The sequence below is a fragment of the Triticum urartu genome, chromosome 3A, assembly GCF_056163025.1.
Source record: "Triticum urartu cultivar PI428250 chromosome 3A, HENAU_Tu73, whole genome shotgun sequence".
Taxonomy (NCBI): domain Eukaryota; kingdom Viridiplantae; phylum Streptophyta; class Magnoliopsida; order Poales; family Poaceae; genus Triticum; species Triticum urartu.
Genome location: NC_141875.1, coordinates 702,568,428 through 702,586,803, shown reverse-complemented (window position 1 = coordinate 702,586,803; position 18,376 = coordinate 702,568,428). Strand labels below are relative to the sequence as shown.

The window sequence follows — 18,376 nt, the reverse complement described above, 5'->3', positions numbered from 1 at the left end:
GTAAAGAATTTTTTTCCTGAGATTTTTTTTGTGAGATACAAACCAGAGCTCCACAATCACGACGTTTCTCGCCCTCAAGGCCCACGAGCGGCAAAGCTCCACGGCTCTAAAGGCCCACTGCTGGAGTTGAGCAAATACCAGCCCAGTTAACCTCCTGAGAGCTACCGTAGCGTGCTCCCGCCCCGCGGCTCACGCGGCTTCGGTTTTTAGTCCCCGTCGCCTAGCCGAGGGCGTCGAGCGGAAGAGCTCCCTATAAAAGGACAGCCGGGTGCATCCTTGTTCCATACTTACCTGGACGGGGTCGATGGGCGATCATGAAGGCCTGTGGCCTAGGTTGGTGGCCCACATCGCGCTTGGTGGGTGCGCTGGCCTATCATTCCCCAAGTGGGAGAGTGAATGTTGTAATTTTTGATAGCGGAGGTATGCGTTCGCGCGGCACCTGCCAATTTAATAAAATTAAATTTTGGTCCCCGGCTTGTGATCATTACTGAAGCTTTTGCGTCGCTGTATTTTTCATTTTTCTCCTTTCAGTTGAAGACCCTTACATTTCGGTCCAATTTTGGATGTTCGCCTTATTTTCGGACTTCTTGTGGAATAGGTCAAGAAAAGAATATCCGTGCTGTTTTAATTTTGTTCATTTAGTTTGGAATTTTGCTAGTCTATATACTGTATTAAAAATAAGTTTTACTGATTCTTCATATGACCCCTCAGTGATTTCTTCAAGAATGAAGAAGCGGTTTGCCACACAATTTAAATTAAAGATAGTTGAGTCCTTCCTTTTCTACTTCCGGACTCTCGTTTTTCCTTGCCATGAGTAAATATAGATTTCTTGCTTAATTTGTAAATTTTGCATTGGGGATTTTTCCCATTTTTACACATTTTTTCTTCCAAAAAATTGCAAAATCCTAAATCATTTATTTTTATACCAAAGGCATTATACAAATTAAAATTATTTATTTATTTTTTAAAAGTCTGCATGGCTATCAAGATACGTTTCTCATCTCAGTACAGATGTTTCTATATTTCAAAACATACATCAATGTATTTGAGGAAAAGAATATGCACAAAGATAAATATGCACAAAAGTAAAGTAAAAGAAAGGAAAAACATATTTAATTAATAAATTGTTAATGTTAAAAAAATAAATGGAAAATAAAAAGATAATAGTAGGGTGAAATGGGAGAGGGTGAGAAATATAGCCATTATATCATAAGTAATATAAAATTAAATAGTCAAAATATTAAAAAAAGAAACAAAAAAGAAAATAAACACAATTATTTGGCCTGATTTCCAATCTAAAAGTCGTTTGCTTTAGGCGATGCTCCCTTTGGTTCTAGTAAGCATATGGTAAATATATACCTAATAATAAAAAGACTACTGCTTCTGGCGATTCGTTGTAAGATTGTCCCCGAAGTTACCAATAATTAGCCGCCATGCCACCGGTAAGCGGAAATAAAACGATTAGTTTTTTCCCTTCACAAGTCGCCGTAGACTTTACATTGTTTAGAGCGAGTCCTTTATCTGTCACATGCATCCAAGTAGCACAGTGGTTTGAGCTTTGCTGCTCCACAGTAGAGACACAGGTTTCAATCCCACTTCCTTCCCTTTTCCTGCTTTTCTTTCTAATATCCGCTGGCGTAGGATAAGGTTGTCTCACCCATGTGTGGCTTAGGTGATGGGCTGCGCAATGGTGCAGTTTCGGCCCAGCTACTATATTGTTCACATTGTTTTGACAGATGCAGGTGCTTGAAAAAAAATTCATATCTTTTAAACCCTAAATACAAATTTGTAGTATATGGAAAATCCTCAAAAAAATAAGTACATTCCAAATATGCTATTTTTTTACATATCAATTATTTCTAAAATTATGTTTAGGATGCACTCCTAATAATACTCTTCTTTGTAAGTCGTATTTTGGAAATGCCTATTAGATCTATACCTACTTAACATGTGATGGGGACGTGTGGCTTCACATGCCAATAAAAGAAATAGTGACCTGACGAAGACATAAAGTGTGATGCAGTCCCAATAGAGAAAGACCCGATAAAATTAAACTAATTGTGGGTTGCATGGCTCGTCTCTAAAAAATAAAAATCTGATAAAATAAAAAAGGACAAGAAGGTTCGGTGGGCAACATGCAATTAGATAAAAATGATCCGATAAAATTAAACCGATTGTGGGCACTATTGTTGGTCAATAAAAGAAGGAAAACAGGTAAAATAAAACAGGAATGCGTGAAGGTTTTTGTGGGCTACATATAATTAAGAAAAAAAATCTGTGTCCAAAACTGAGCTTCAAAAGTGCTCTAATTTCATCACAACAGATGAAGGAAGTACGAATATGCAACTTAGTGACTTTGCTGCGCTTTTTATTTACTCATGTTTGGTGTGATCAGAAGTGCCATACAAAAGGCGCGCCAAAGATTCGAATGGTTCTTAATGAGTCCTCAATATACGCCTTCCACCGTTTGGATGTTAGCGTGCTGCCCTGATGGACGTTTTGGTGGACACCTTCCTGTCTCCGGGTGGCACTGTCTGGATGCTGCATCTCGCACTGATGGACGATTCTATAGACATGCTAATCATCTCTCTCAGTGCAACGCACGTGCTTGTTTGCTAATCTTAACAAAAAAGAAACACATGTCGTAAGATGGATGTAAATACTTTGCATGTACGACACCATATTTTGACTTCTTCATCGGTGTTACTACCAGGTCTACTCATCATCATCGATAGGTTGAAGAATCATGTATGTTATTTTGCTGTGCAAATTTGATTAAGTTTATGTTTCGTTCTTTTGTTGTGCGGGCATCTCTAACGCCGACCCTCAAATCATCCGCATACGTTCAGATCAAACTATCTAGACGTAGTTTATCACTCAACAAGGTAAGTTATCGTGGACCGGTTTGGATATTTGAAATCCCGCGAACCGAACGCAAACTAGGGGTTTGGCGGACGTTTGTGCCGGTACACGTCCAACACCCATGCCCACCCAAAAAAAACTTGCGTGCCCGCGCCCTCTCCCTTATGAAGCCGACATTCATGCCGATTAGCGTCATTCTAGAGCGCCACGCAGCATTCACACCGGCCCACAACAGATGCGACCACTCACTACAGTTGACATTCAAGTTGCATGTTGCCCAAGAGCGCCACCCGCCCCGCTCCCGGTCTTTGCGCTTATTCAATGTCGCTACAGTCAAACCGCTTGCCCGTCTGTCCATCCGTCGTGTAAAACAGGCGCGGTGGCCGAGAAACACACTTTGGCGCCCGCAATGACACAATTCATCGCTTGGCCTGACCGGCACCTGCTATTTAACGGTTGCCTCCTCACCTTTACGACCCACACCACACCACGTCCACATGAGTGCGAGCTCTAGGGCGACGTGAGAGAGCGTCTCGACAGAGCAGAAGCAGGAGCTGGCGGGCATTACGGCTGACTAACAGGCCCATCCTGCCTGACGGATAGAGGCCGACTTGCTGGTGACCTAGACGAAGGGGAGTCACGAGGAACAGATGATGGAGGAGACGACCCATGATCAACCGAAGCCCCTGCCCGCGCAGGAGAACTTCTATGTTGTCATGACAGAGGATTAGCCGACGCTTCCGGTGTCGTTGTTCCTGCAGTCGCGGGAGGACCAATGCTATAACCTCGGTTTCTCAACAAACATCGACTCGTAGAAGGGCAAATCGCCGGTGCGCAGGCAAAAGACGATGTCTTCATTACCAAAGCTGGCCATGGAGGATCCGGGCTTCCTAGATGAGCAGAGGGCGTTGTGCCGGTCCATGCCCATCGCCCATGACATCCTCCACGAGCGATGGAGGCTTATTGTTCTGTGGGTAGAGACGGACACCAAGTTCACGAAGATCGATGCGGAGGCACGGGTGATTGCGGGCGCCGCCAGCTCCGCGTCGGACGCGCCTGGTCGCAACAACCACGAGGCCGGCCTGTCCACATCCCACGACGTCCACACAACGAACTTCGACAAGGAAGAGTAGGACATCGATGTGGGCACGCCTTGTGTCCCATGTGGGCCCTGTCCTATGTCTTATTCTTATCCTCCGACAGCTTCACTTTTCAGAGCTCATGGCCTTTGAGCTTGCCGGACATGAGGAAGACATGATATGGAACACGAACGATACCGCGGCCTCTGAAGATTTAGATTAGAGTGCCGTCTAATCTTGTTAGCTGAGATATGTCGAAAACATAATGAATTTGGTTCGATTTAAATGAAAATCGTCAGGTTTGCATGAAGTTGACCAAGTTTGTCAAAATTACGTTTAAAATTTGTCTGGACGTTTGATGTCTATGGTTTGATGGCCGGATCCCGAATTGATGTCCTTGAACTGGTGTGCACCACTCCGTGGACGGATAGTGTATCCATTTTAGGTGACAACGTTAAGAGATGCCCGTAATGGACAAACCTTTCGACTATGTATCCCCGTCCTGGTTTTTTCATTTGGGCCAAAATGGGCAAGCTGGGAGTATTGGTGTTTTGATCCTGTGTATCCACAACTCGTGATGTTGAGGATTATCGTCCAGGGATTTGGCTTGAGCTACAGGCAGTGGCGAAAATGGTGACACGCATGCGTGGGGCAATCTTGCAACTATTTGGGCAAGCCTCCGGAGTTGTAGTGAACATGAATAAAAGTGCAGTGATGCCCATCAGATGTTCAAGGAGTTGGTTGCGGTATGTAACACACTCGGCTGCGCTACCTCGACATTACCGCGTAACTACTTGGGGCTGCTGCGAACAATAATATTTTTTTTGAAAAGAAGGCAAAAGATTTGCCTCTTCAATTAAATAAGGGAGAGAATAGTTTAGAGATGAGCTCGCGGGCAAAGAAACCCTTTTTTCCCCACTCGCGCAATAGTGTCGCCCCCGCAGGTGACCGGCCGCGCCCTAGCCCCTCTTCCCCCAGCCCCCCTCTCCCCTCCCTCCCCGCCGCTGGGCCTGGCCCGAGCGAAGCTGGCGGCAGCGCCCCCCCTGGCCTTTCCCCTCTCGGATGCTCTCCGGCGCAGGGCGGAGTGGCTCCAGGGGGTGTTCCTCGGATGCGGCGGTCCGGCGTGGCGTTGGGGCTTCCTGGCGCGACGCAGGAGATCAGTTGGACGACGGCGATGGCGTTGGCAGCGGGGTGGCGCGGCAGCGAGAGGCGGGCCCATCGTGGTCTGGGCGGGCCGATGGCGAGGCGGGTCTGCGGCGCGACTTCCGGGAGGCGGGGGAATGATGATGAGCGGTGGGGTGCTGGCGGCGCTGCTGCTGCCCTGCAGCAGCATGGACGGCGGGGCTTACGGGCCCAATTCGGGCCTGGCCGGGCCAGGGGTGGCTTGGTATGCCCTGCCACCGCGTCAGGACGGGGACCGCGACGGTGCCAGAGGCACGGGCCTCCCGCATGACGGCGATGGAGGTGGTTCCCTCCCGCGCGGCTCCGGTGCTGCTGCTCCCGTCGCCCGGCGCTTCTCTCCTAGTCCTCTTGGCCTCGTGGTGGTGATCTCAGTGAGGCTGCGTGGGTGGCGTCACGACCGTGTTGGCGCATGTTGGTGGGCGGCGAGTTGGCCAGCTGGCTTCGATCTGGTTGGGCGGTGTGGTATGGAGTACGGGAGAAATCCTTGCCGGATCTTCTGGCTCCAATGCGGTGATGCCTGCGAGTGCCGCCAATCCTTCCTGGATGGTGTCAGTGGTATCCATCCCCCACTCCCCTCCGCATGCCGGGGGAAACCCTAGGACTCGTCCGGGCAGCAGCGTCGTCGGCGTCGCATTCCTTCTTGAAGGTGTTGCCTGGTACGCGGCGGATAGGAGCCTTGTGTCATGGTGGATCGATTCCGGAGGGCACTGCGGTGGCAGGTCATCCTCGCTTTGTCGAGCTGCCGTTGTTGGCATTTGTTTTCTCTTCCTCTTTTCTTTTGGGCTTGTTGTGCTGCTCGCCCCAGCATTGTCTATGTATCGGTGTTGGTTGCTTTGGAATACAAAGTGGGAGGAAACCCTTTTTGGTATAGTTTAGAGATTTTTGCAACGCACTCACAAATGCGGCACGACAATTACTCGGACACTATGATGTTCCTTAGTTTCTTTGCACCGGCGGTCACCCAAAGTTTTGCATCTTCTAAAATGTTGGTCAGAAGAATCGTCGGCGGCGCGCTTTTGTGGCGGAAAACACGGGCTCTTCTCTCGTTTCAAATGGCCCAAGAAACGAGCATGGTGAGGGAGGCCATTGCGTTTTGGTTAGGAATATTATCGTTGATTCTTTTTTGCCACCACAATTTCATTCATGTGCCACTCGGAGGTGTCCATGTGTGCAAGTCCAAACTTCTCTATGATCAATCTCCAAAGCCTAAGCGTTAAGCGACACTTGAAGAAGAGATGTGTCTTCCTTTCCTGTTCCCTCTTGCAAAGCGGGCAAAGGCCACAGTTTGGCCAATCACGCTTCTCCAAACGATCGGCTGTCCAAATCCTATCTTGAAAGGCCAACCAAGCAAAGAGTTTAACCTTCGGAGGTGTCCAAGTCTTCCAAACCATGCGGTCCATGGGGGAGAGGGTCAAGCCTAGGAACTGAGCCTTATAGGCGGAGCTCGCCGTGTATATCCCGTCATTCGCATGCTTCCAAATGATATCATCTTCCGCTTGCATATCAAGGTGGAAGTCATGTAAGAGCATCCAAAGGTTGAAGAATTTCAAGATATGGTTGACAGAGACAGTGGTGCCTTGCTATATTTTGAGGATCGAAGCATTCCCCTTGAGAGCCTCACGGACCCTCCAATTCTTTCTTGTCGAGGCCTCAAAAATTAGCGGTGCAATGTCCTTGGCATTACGACCAAGAAGTCAAGGGGAGTCTCAAAAAGGCGTTTTGGCGCCATCCTCGATGGTGATAGTCGTAGATGCATAGAAGAACTCACGGTCCTCTACGGTGCAGGGGTTGCCAAGGCCAATCCAAAGTTTTCTGGGGTCCTTCCATTCAGACCATAGCCATCGTAACCGTAAGGCCCTTGCAAACTTTTCGGTACTGAGCACCCCAAGGCGAGCGTACTCCTTTGATCTACAAACCGCATTTCAGTTGACCTTACATTTAGCTCCCGTGGTATTTTTCGCACCCAACCAAAGAAAAGCTCTCTCAATCTTGTTGAGGTTATCCAGCGTGCGGGCACAATGAGAGGAGAATAATAAAATAATCGGCGGTGCAACTTTAACGATCGGTGGATCAGCTCGCCGGCTGCCTCTCCAGTGAAAGGAGGCAATGATACCGAAGAGCGGATGCAACAATCGGCGGTGCAACTTTAACGACTGGTGGATCAGCTCGCCGGCTGCCTCCCTACTGGAAGGAGGCAATGATATCGAAGAGCGGATGCCTCATACTACTCACGTCTGTGCTATGCGCAATCCCAATACATCCGATGTTGGTAATGAACCTCCCGACAAAAACATTGGCGGCGCTTGTCAAAATCTGTCGGGGATTTCTATGTTGCGGCAAGAAGGAGGCAACAGGACGTAATTGTGCAGTTGCGTGGAACATTGTGTGCATGCCGAAGTGGGCCGCTGGCATGAGGATTCCTAATTTGCATTGGTTAAACACAAGGCGCTCCAAGCCATTGCTCGAGAGGTATGACAAATCCAGGCCATTGGCGGAGTTCGCCATCTCTGTTTCGGTGGAATCGCTAGCCCTGTTTCATGCGGTGGCAAGAGCCTCAGTGGGAGATGGAAAGACCCCACTTTTTTGTGAGGATCGTTGGGTACAAGGCTACAGGATATGTGAGCTGGTTCTGAAAATTTATGAGATGATACCGAAGCTCATAAGGATAACAAGGGCGGGCCCAGACACAGTCACGAATGATACATGTGCAAAAGACATCGGCCTGGACCTCACGGCTGTGGCACTAGATGAATTCCTGGGACTTTGGCCACGAATAACGGCGGTGAAGTTACAGGAGGACGTGACGATTCGCTGTATTGGGCTTGGGAAAAAGATGGCCAAGTCTCGGCGTAGTCCGCATACGCGGCCAGATTCATGGGACTGGACGAATCGCCAACAACATCGTTCATCTGGAAGTAAAGAGCACCCTTGCAGTGCCGCTTCTTCAATTTGCTAGCCGCTAAGAACCGATGTTGGACATCCGAAAGATTGGCTAGACGCAGGCTGCCGCATCAGGTTACATGCCCGTTCCGCGATCAGCACGAAGAGACAATACAACACCTCCTCAACAGTTGCGTTTTTACAAGGCAAGTTTGGCACTAGTTCAGTACGGCCACCGGCAGAATGGAGTTTGAGCCAGTAAAGAATGGAAGCTTGGGTGAATGGTGCATCCGGCAAGACTAGAGTAGAGAGCATCGAAGGTCGACACGCACAAGTGCCTCCTCGGTATGTGAATGATGTGGAAGCATCGGAACGACATCGTTTTCAATGGAGCGGACCCGGACAAAAGAAATGGTGGTGTCAAGTCGGTTTGATCAGCATCTCTCTTATTTCATCCTTTCCTGCTCCCGTATTTCTATCCGTATAGTGCATGACGAGGCAAACGTTAGATAAACCTTGCGCAGAGTTTATCTTAGGGCATCTCTAGCTGACCCCCTATATAATAGAGGAGTAAACCTTAGTGGAGCATATTTATTCCTCTAAAGAAAAGCCATTTTTAGCCGAACTCCCAAATTTAGTGGAGTAAAACAAAATTGATGCAAATCCGGTGCAAATTAAAGAACATTTGGTCCAAATTCAACTACATAAACTTAAATTCGGTGCATATTCTTAGTATTTTACATAGAACTTAAAATAGATTCGACACATTAGGTAGAAATTTAACCTAATCCGATCCTAATTGGATTCTTCCGCGAGTTGCTTCAGTTCCCTTCTGGTCATACCTCCAATCATTGGGTCCAGTCCATCGCTACCGCCATCGTTGGAGCTGTTGCCGTGGCCATTTCCGTCACATTCGTTGTCGCCATCTTCATTACTGCTACATAGGTCGATCACGTCGGTCCTTCAAGCCGCATAAGCCGCGTAGAGCCGTCGTTCGGCCTATACGTGCTCCCGGAAGCGCCGACGGAACTCAGCCATGTAAGTCTCACATGCGGAGGTCCCGCCTCTCCAATGCATTGGCCAGCCAGTTGCCCACCGGCGGCTCTTCATGCGACCGATATCTATCAGGGAAATTGCGGCGGCCAGCGGGGCTGTAGAGGTGCACCGACTTGATGTTGTATGCAGGTGTTGCCGCCTTCGACGAGTGGAAGGAACCTAGCCTATAGGTATTCATTGTGTCGCGGTTGTAGATTTTCACGATCCAAGTCCCCCATTGGCGTCGCCGCATGCTGCGGTACCTCGTCACCGGTGGCGGGGGCTGTGGGATCTTAGGGTTGGCGCGGGATGAGGATATGCCGCCGGCACGGGAGGAGGATGAGCGGGGTGAGGGGGTGGAGAGCCATAGGGTCGGGCTGGCGGATCGGCCAATCCAGATATGTACATGTCGTCTGCGGGGTGGGTGGATTGTTGACAGGGTGCATCGGGGGCGTGGATTGGGCGGCGGGGGAGAATTGAGCGATGAATGGGAGGGGAAAAGATGGGAATATTTCACTTTGAGGCCAAGTTGGTGAGTATTTTTATTCCTCGACCGCTGCTCGGAATAAAAAATTTACTCCGCTATATGTTTTAGGCGGTAGGCTAGGTTCGGCTTAGAAGAGTAAACCGGGATTTCTACTCTTCTAACCGGATTTAAGGGATCGGCTAACATACACAAAAAGGTCTCTTTAACTAACCATCTGGCATCCCTAGAAAAGAAAAACCTGTGGTATCATCCGTCCGGGCTCTTACCATGTTTACCATTCTCCCACTAGGCAATTTCGCAAGCACCTATGTCCAAAATGGAAAGAGGAAACTTAGATCGAGCTCGGTTGCTAACTGTCTAACCTCCAGATGTTATCATCCGGTCATTATTGTGAAAAGAAACCCATTTCTTTGTCAAATGAATAAATATAGTGTCCTTTCAATTTAGCTTTGCTTAGTTTGGATGCAAACGATCTTCATTTGATGAATGCTCACGTGCAAGAAAGACTAAACAAAGATGTGCACATTGATCTCACCAAACAAGTTAATAACGTCTCTCTCTCATGCACGTACGTCGTACGGCCATCCTGTTGATGCAATGCACGTATACGGTAGCTTCTTCACCGTATACGGATCGGTTTATTTATTAGTCGCCGGAAATGGTGGCTGTGACTAAACCATATGCAGCTATGCCACCGTCCAGCTGAGATTAACCAACATTCAGCTCTAATTAATGCTGGCTGGTGACATCTGACATATATACATGCACATACTACTATGTGACCACCCAAAAAGAGCAACGAGTTTTAAAGACTTTTCCACGGAGTGTCTTAACATTGCTGAGTACATTTTAGGCGATCGTGTTTTTTTTAAGACTGGTCACAATGGGGAGGAATTTAGGAATAACATCACACGCTTCAATACAACTTTGCTTATGTGGCACATATTTAATGAAGAGAGAGGTGCTTGTGGTAACTAGCTAAGTTACCGGAACATCACACACTTCAAAAACAATGAGTCTATAACCTAATAAATACATCGTTGCATGACACTACATAGATGTTCCTACCCGCTATAGAGTAGTAACATAGTCTAAGAAAATGTGTAAGTTACTAGCTTATGTTCTTGTCCATTGTGACCAGCCTAAATGAGCGCCCTATTCCACCACTCACCATATGCTTTGATTGAGGAGACTCTTGAGCTGGCCCCTTTAAACCCTAAAAGTACATCGCCAAACAATACAATGTAGTTAGGAAGCCCTTTTACAAAACAGATCTGGGATAACCAGACAACATGAACGTCCGTGACTATGCTGACATGAGACGATGCAGGTAGGCCGGAATACAATGCAACACCATGCCGTAGGACAAGTAGGCTCCACGACAACGCCTTAAGTAGGGAATACGGCGCGAAGCGTCGCCGCTGCCGAACCTGAGATGGACAAGGGTCTTCACCCAAATCCTTGTTACGGATAGGAACCACAACAACGTCCTTAAGGCAAGAGCGGGCACCCGCAGCCCTCCCATCGCCCCCCCCCCCCCCCCCCCCCCACCAGCGTTGGCGCCAAAGCGCAGAGCTTTTGTTCGGCAGCTCACCACGCCGCACCCCTCGCCACCCACACGATCAAGTGGCATAGTCACCACCACCGCCATGCTACCTGCCGGAGAGACAACCATGTGAATCGCCATCCAGGGCCGCTGCCATAGCGTTCATGTCTAAGACATCGCCAACCATCCATCGCAGCACACTAACCCTCGGAAGGAGTAGAGGGCACGCCTTCAACTCCTAGCCCAGCATGGGCCTTCGGGTCGGTGTCCACACCTCCATCGTAGGAGGCGACAACGCTAGCATTCTCACCTAGTCCCGGTGGACCAAGGGAAACACAACTCTGAGGCTACCGACAGTCGCCGCCAAGCAGGCCCAACCAAATCATCATCATATATATCCAATTATCATGCACGAATATACTTGTCAGTTGCCAGGTCAATGGCTGTACGTACTAGTTAACTCGATCCTGGGGACAAGTAAAACATACGCATTGCCTACAATATCTTTTACTCCCTCCATCTTATAATATAAGACATTTTTGCAAGCTCTATATTATTATACACTCTCTTTTTTTCGAATTATTTGTCGCAGATATGGATGTATCTAGATATATTTTAATTCTAGATATATCCATTTATGCGACGAGTAATTTGAAACCGAGAGAGTAAGACGGAGGGAGTACTTTGCCCACATTCTTCACACTTTACAGCAGCAGGACACGGTTACATATGCATGCATATTAGCCAACCCCTGGCTCTAGCTAACCATGCAAACAACTCAAAGTGTATACTACTAGTACAACCATACAACCAACGTGTAGGTACTATATGTAAGTATCATCTACGTCGTATATTACTTCCACGCTAGCGGCTAGCCATAGCCAAAGATCGATCTGTATATCACAGTGCGTGCTCACTGCAGTAGCTAGCTGGCACATCGATCGGTACCTGCTGCACGCAGTCGCTACACCTTGTACGATAGATATGGATACACGCATCCGTTTGATTCAATCTGACGTGCAAGCAAGCTGCTAGTCGCCGGAGAATGAAGCCTGTGCGGTTGGAAAAGGGTAAGAGCATCAACGTCCGGCCTCATCGATCGTTTAGAGGACACAAGGAGGAATGTGCCTTGATCTAGCCGATCATCGGTGCACGCATGTCGTTCCTGATAGGCAGAACTTTTTGGGGACCTCATTTTTTGCTCGCGCTGCCTCCAGGGGGGTGGCTCGGGCGAACCCTAGCCGCCGCCACCCCCGACCCCCATCCACTTCCTTCCCCCGCCGCCGTCGGAGGAAGTCGGCGAGCGAAGCTCGTCCGGCGGACGGCGGTGGCGGGCTCGCCTCCTTTTCTCCTCGAGGGGGCCTCTGGCTGGCGCGCAGCGGTGCCCTTGGGCGCCATGCGGGGCGGCGGAGTCCGGATGCTGGGGCGGCGGCCCCAGGGGTTCTTGGCGGGGCTGTGCAACCACGGCTGCGTGGGCAGCGTGGGTGGCCGGCCGTGGCTTCCGGTGGCGGCGGATCTGGGGTTATCCCCGGGACGGCGGCTCCGGCCGATGGGCGCGGTGCAGCCGGCGGGCTGTGCCGGCGGGCTCTGGTGGGCAGCCTCCCACGGTCGTGCGGGCGGCGTGGGGGCTGCGGACGCTGGCGCAGTGGCGGTTCCTCGCAATCCGTCATGGCTCCATGTAGAAGATCCGCCCCTGCTTCGATCTGTCCCGATCCGTGCTGGCGCCGGTCCTTGGCGGCGGCTTCGGCGTCCCCTATGGCCGGCCTAGCGGATCTGGCGTGCGGGTGAGGTTCCGGGGGAAACCCCTGGCTGGCGCGGCAGCCTCCCCAAAGTCGACGTCTTTGGCGCCGATCCCCTTCCTGAAGGCTTTGGGGTGGATCCTCTCCCTTCCGCCTCCTCCTCGAGCTATGGCGAAAGCTTTTGTTCCCCTAGTCTGGGCGTCGACGGCACCCTGGTGTCGTGCTCCTTCTTGAAGGCGGCGGCTGGGAACAACTCTTGGTGGCGGGGCTGCTGGTGGCGTGGTGGCGGTGCGCTTCGGCCTTCTACTTGGTGCTGCGCCTTGCTTCGCGGGACCAGCGGACGGTTTCTTTGGTGGAGCGGTGATTCATCCATACATTGATGGCGACGGATCTTGACGGCGTGGCGCAGTGCAGATTCGGAGTTCGATATGGGAGGATGGACTCGCGCAGGAGGACGACGCTGTCTGGCGTCGTGGTGACGTCGATGGCAGAGAGATCTGGCATGGTAGATGCAACAGTACAACTCTAAAGATAGACTCGTGGCAGGTGGCTGCGGCGGCCTCATACCCGGCAGGCGTCCTGGTTGAGAAGTGCGCCGGACTGGTAGGTGCCCCATACCAGGCAGGCGTCCTGGTTGGGACCTCAGGTCTTAGATGTTTAGGTTTGGCTGCGATGTCTGTTTGGTATTAGGCCCAGACTATCAGCGCCCCTTCATCATTTGGATAGGCGTAGCGACAGTTGTTGCTTGGACGGTGGCTTTAGTCTTGCTGTTGTATTACTTTGTAAGGTCTTGTGAGAATAATTAATAAAGTGGCCGTATCCAAAGCCCAGATGCAGAGGCCGGGAGTCATCCTCCTTTTCTAAAAAAAAACGCATGTCGTTCCTGTAAATAGGCCGTCTGGAATGCAAATTAAATTCAGGTGTGTGGTCACAAGTTGTTTGGGATAGTTTTTTGTGAGGCCTGAAATATTTCCACTACAGAAATTTAACCCTTACTTTCAAAGATCTTTTGTTTGTTTCATTCAACATTTCAGTTTAAAATTTACTGATTTTAGTCTGACGCAATACAAAGATAAACTAACCTACTACTACTTCCGTCCCATAATTTAAGACGTTTTTTGATACTAGAATAGTGTTAAAAAACACCTTACATTATGGGATGGAGGGAGTACTAATTAGTCTGCCAGTACAAGTCTTTTTTTTTACCTCGACTTTGTTGTTGCGGAGTACATGATTTACTACACAATACCAAGTTCTCCTCATCCAGCTAAGTAGACCCCTCTTTGACCGAGTAAAATGCATAGAACCATCACTTAACGTCATAACTCTTAAAAAAACACCACTTTAAAAAACATGACACTTTGCATCGTGCCGAAAAATGATAGTGGCAAAAAGAGACCAATGAAAACTTGAATCACGTTTTGACGTGGAAAATCACTGACGCAACAATGGGATACAAAACGTTGACTGACGGATGTTAAAAAAAATTCGGGTCGGTGTTCCGCAGCTAGCCTGACGCACAGGGGGGTCGAGGGGGCCAGTGCGCTCGCGTTACAGCAAGGGTGGAGGGTGTGTGTGTGGGGGGGGGGGGGGGTGGCACGGCGTCGAGCTCCCGTGGCCGCGCGCGGACGTTGTTCTCTGACGCGGGGCGGAGCTCAACCCCAAGGGCATGCACGCTGGTTGGCAGTGCAGAGAAGGCTGCCCAACTGCGGAAGTTCATCGTGGCTCATGTTGCTCGTCCAGCTACTGCCCGCTCATGCCGCCGCTCGACGCCAGCTGGTCGCCACCAGAATTTCGCCGCTTCACCCTCTCCTGAACAGCTCCTTCTTGCTCCAATCTCTGGGATACGCCCGGAGGCTCACCTCCTATCCATGAGCACGCGGCCTCGTGCGCCGCTAGGTCGCGGTAGGCCAGCGCAGACCCCCGCGGCGGCAGGGTTTAAGGCCCCAACCTGCCACTGATCTTGCCGGGGGGGGGGGGGGGGTGGAAGGCGGAGAGAGAAGGAGGAAGGTCGACCGCGGGCAGAGGAGAGAAGATGAGGGAGGTCGGGCCCATCGGAGGGGCTTGCCGGCGGTGGTGCGCCTGTCCAGTGATCGGAGGGGCTCGTGAGTGTATCTCCCGGGGAAGGGATAAGGAGGAGAGAAGGATGCTGGGCGGGCCGGGCTAACATTCAATCCAAACGTCCGTTAGAAAACGTTTTATATCCTTTTGTACACGTCAAAACGAGTTGGGGGGGGGGGGGATGGAAGGCGGAGAGAGAAGGAGGAAGGTCGACCGCGGCCAGAGGAGAGAAGATGAGGGAGGTCGAGCGCGTCGGAGGGGCTTGCCAGTGGTGGCGCGCCCGTCCAGTGATCGGAGGGGCTCGTGAGTGTATCTCCCAGGGAAGGGATAAGGAGGAGAGAAGGATGCTGGGCGGGCTGGGCTAACATTCAATCCAAACGTCCGTTAGTCAATGTTTTATATCCTTTTGTACACGTCAAAACGAGATTTAAATTTTCTTCAGTGTTTTTTGTCACTATCATTTTTTCTGTTCAGTGCAAAGTGTCACTTTTTATAAAGAGATGGTTTTTTGATAATTATGACGTTAATGTAGTGGTTCTATGCATTTTACTCCTCTTTGACCACAAGAGTACATGTCGCAAATGGTAGTGATTCACGATTATTCACGTCGCAGTCCGACCCTTTCCTGAAGCTAAAATGTTCGTCGTCTTCATTAAGCCGTGAAATTAACCTCGTCACATGTCCAACTACCGATGGATCAGGTCACGTCCCCCTTACGCTACACTGCACTATAAATACATGCACCCCATGCTTTGCATCATCATCCAGTCAGCCTCAGCTACTTCACCACCACACGGCTAACTACCTAACGCTGCACCAACCAATCAGTAGTCAATTAAGCAGCACTTGACCATGGCGCCCAAGCAGCTCCCCGCCGTCCTCCTCGCCGCCTGCGCCACCCTCCTGGCCCTCGCTGCGCCATTGCTCGCCGGCGACCCCGACATGCTCCAGGACTTCTGCGTCGCCGACTACAAATCCCTTGACGGCCGTAAGTTGTGCTACCTCTTCCATCCATACTTCGTGTGCACATGAATAGATCATGCCTGAAGAGAAAGTAATGCCTGCATGTATGTATTTGTGCAGCATTGCGGCTGAACGGGTTCCCGTGCAAGAGGCCGGAGAACGTGACGGCGGACGACTTCTTCTCCTCTGCGCTGGCACTCCCGGGCAACACCGGCAACCCGGTCGGCTCCGCGGTGACGGCGGCGAACGTGGACAAGCTCCCTGGGCTTAACACGCTGGGCGTCTCCATGTCCCGCGTGGACTACGCGCCGTGGGGAGTGAACCCGCCGCACACCCACCCGCGCGCCACCGAGATCGTCTACGTGCTCGAGGGCTCCCTCGACGTCGGCTTCATCACCACCGCCGGCAAGCACTTCGCCCGCACAGTCTGCAAGGGCGAGCTATTCGTTTTCCCCCGCGGCCTCGTCCACTACCAGAAGAACAACGGAGGCGCGCCGGCCGCCGCCATCTCGGCCTTCAACAGCCAGCATCCAGGCACGCAGTCCCTCGCCCTAGCGTTGTTCGCAGCCTCACCACCGGTGCCCACCGACGTGCTGGCCAGGGCGTTCCAGATCGACGGCGGCCTGGTGGACGCCATCAGGTCCAAGTTCCAGCCAAAGTAACCAGCATGCATGCATGTTGGTTGGGTCAGCTCTACGTGCGTACTTGCTGTTAATAATGACGAGGACCACGTAAAAGTGCAGTTTCAGTTCATTTGCTTGACAATATCTTTCGTATATTCTGATTCTGATTATTTTGTGTCGGTGCATGTTTTGTGAAGGGCCTCGTCGGTTGGTTTTTCTTCATAAACCTACTGGTGATTAATTTGTATGTGTCCATTATTGGTGAAATGAATGTTCCTCACTGCTTGAATTTTCATGATATTTTTAGGCAATGAACAAGATAAAGTCTATCTCCCACTCTTTGCCGATCTCCCAAAACTTTATTTCAAAGTTTCACTGTGTTGTCACGAGTGGGCTCGCAAGGTTCAGCCTTAATCTTTCGTCTAATAGAAATATTGTTCAGGTGGGTTTTTGTCCCATGTACACCTTTAAAAAAAAATCTCAGTGGATCAAACTTTCCGTATATTCATCGTATCACATCGAGTATAGCTGGTGTTATTTCGGTGGAGTTCCGCATTTGCGTATAGTTCCAAAGCATACTTTTCACGTGTCTACCCACTATCTAAAAAAGGCTTTGAAATGTGTCAAAAACTTCAAGTATAAATTATGATAGTTAATATATTGACGTAAGATTGTATGCAAAATTATGACCATTTGTGTCCACATAGAAACAACTTGATGCATCTTGAACATGCACACTATATTGTAAGAGCATTACTAATAGAACCCTCAAACCCTCACTAGCGTTTTAAGGGTCCAAAAATGATTTTTTTTTTTGCACTTTTACGGGTTGAAAAACAGGGGCAAAGATTAGAACCCTCAAACCCAACCCTTATAACGGAATATTCCCCATGAACGACGTTATCGTTGCGCGCGGGAGGTCGACGGGGTGGCCGCCGGCGACGGGGGCGATTAGCAGCGGCGGTCGCGGGCGTGGGCACGGGAGTTGGGAGGATTTTTCCCTCCCGCGCGCGGATAACCACCAAATGAGGGTTGGGGTAGGTTTTGCTCCCCAACTCTTACTTTTGAGGATTAGGAGAGGGTTTGAGGGTTGGACCTTTAATTTTTTTTGAGAGTTTGAGGGTTAAGGGGTTCTAGTCTACGGCTTTTTTTCGACGAAAACTGTAAAAAAAGCAGTTATTTTTAGGGGTTTGAGGATTTGAGGGCTCTACTACTAATGCTCTAAGTACCGGTTAGCTGGAAGCTTTTGGAGTTGTTGGTTGTAGCTTGTATCCCCAATAAATATTAAGCTCTCTGGCCTTTGGACCTTTCCCTAAAAGTATATGTAAGTGGCTATTCGTTTCTTTTTGTCCATGACATTTTGTTTCTAAAAATTGTGAAGCAGAAATAAAATACATTTGAACTATCGAGCGGGCATTGAAGTGAAGGCTAAAGTCCTTCTTATGCTTAGTTCCAACCTTAAAATGTATAACAACATTCCAGTGGGCCATTATGTACTTAGGAATCTTTGTTTAATAAAATTTGTTATTTCTCAGTTGACTGAGATTTTCATAAGGCAATCGCCCGAGATTTCGTCTTGTGATTCGTGCTTTAGTTCTCTCTCAGGGCTAAGGTGATTCTTGTGCTGACCATACAAGAGAATTGGTTCAAATTTGGTTATATCTCAACTGATTAGGTAATAGTTTGAATTGTGGAAATATTTGTCATGTTTTCTTGGGTAGAATTTTTATCCTTTTTGCAAGGGTTGTATTTTGATCTTACTAGTCTAAATCATGTTATACTCCCTTCATTCCGTGTATTAGTTTTTTGAAAAGTTGAACTGTTCATGTTTTCTCAAATTTACAGGAAAAACTATCAGCAACTACAATACGAAATAAATAAAGCATGGAAATATATTTCATGATAAACGTAATGCTTCT

At 49.5% G+C, this 18,376-nt stretch overlaps 1 protein-coding gene and 1 non-coding gene across 2 annotated transcripts; both read left to right on the top strand.

The window, feature by feature from the left end:
• The first annotated feature begins 283 nt into the window (after positions 1 to 283).
• On the top strand, positions 284 to 443 carry LOC125549755 (U1 spliceosomal RNA). The gene has a single exon (XR_007301477.1). It is a non-coding gene; the product is annotated as a U1 spliceosomal RNA (small nuclear RNA).
• Positions 444 to 15,637: 15,194 nt separating this feature from the next.
• On the top strand, positions 15,638 to 16,746 carry LOC125549328 (germin-like protein 1-3). The gene is made up of 2 exons (XM_048712766.2): positions 15,638 to 15,859; positions 15,955 to 16,746. The coding sequence occupies exons 1-2, from the start codon at positions 15,724 to 15,726 to the stop codon at positions 16,494 to 16,496; spliced, it is 678 nt and encodes a 225-aa protein (XP_048568723.1). The 5' UTR covers positions 15,638 to 15,723; the 3' UTR covers positions 16,497 to 16,746.
• Positions 16,747 to 18,376: the final 1,630 nt, after the last annotated feature.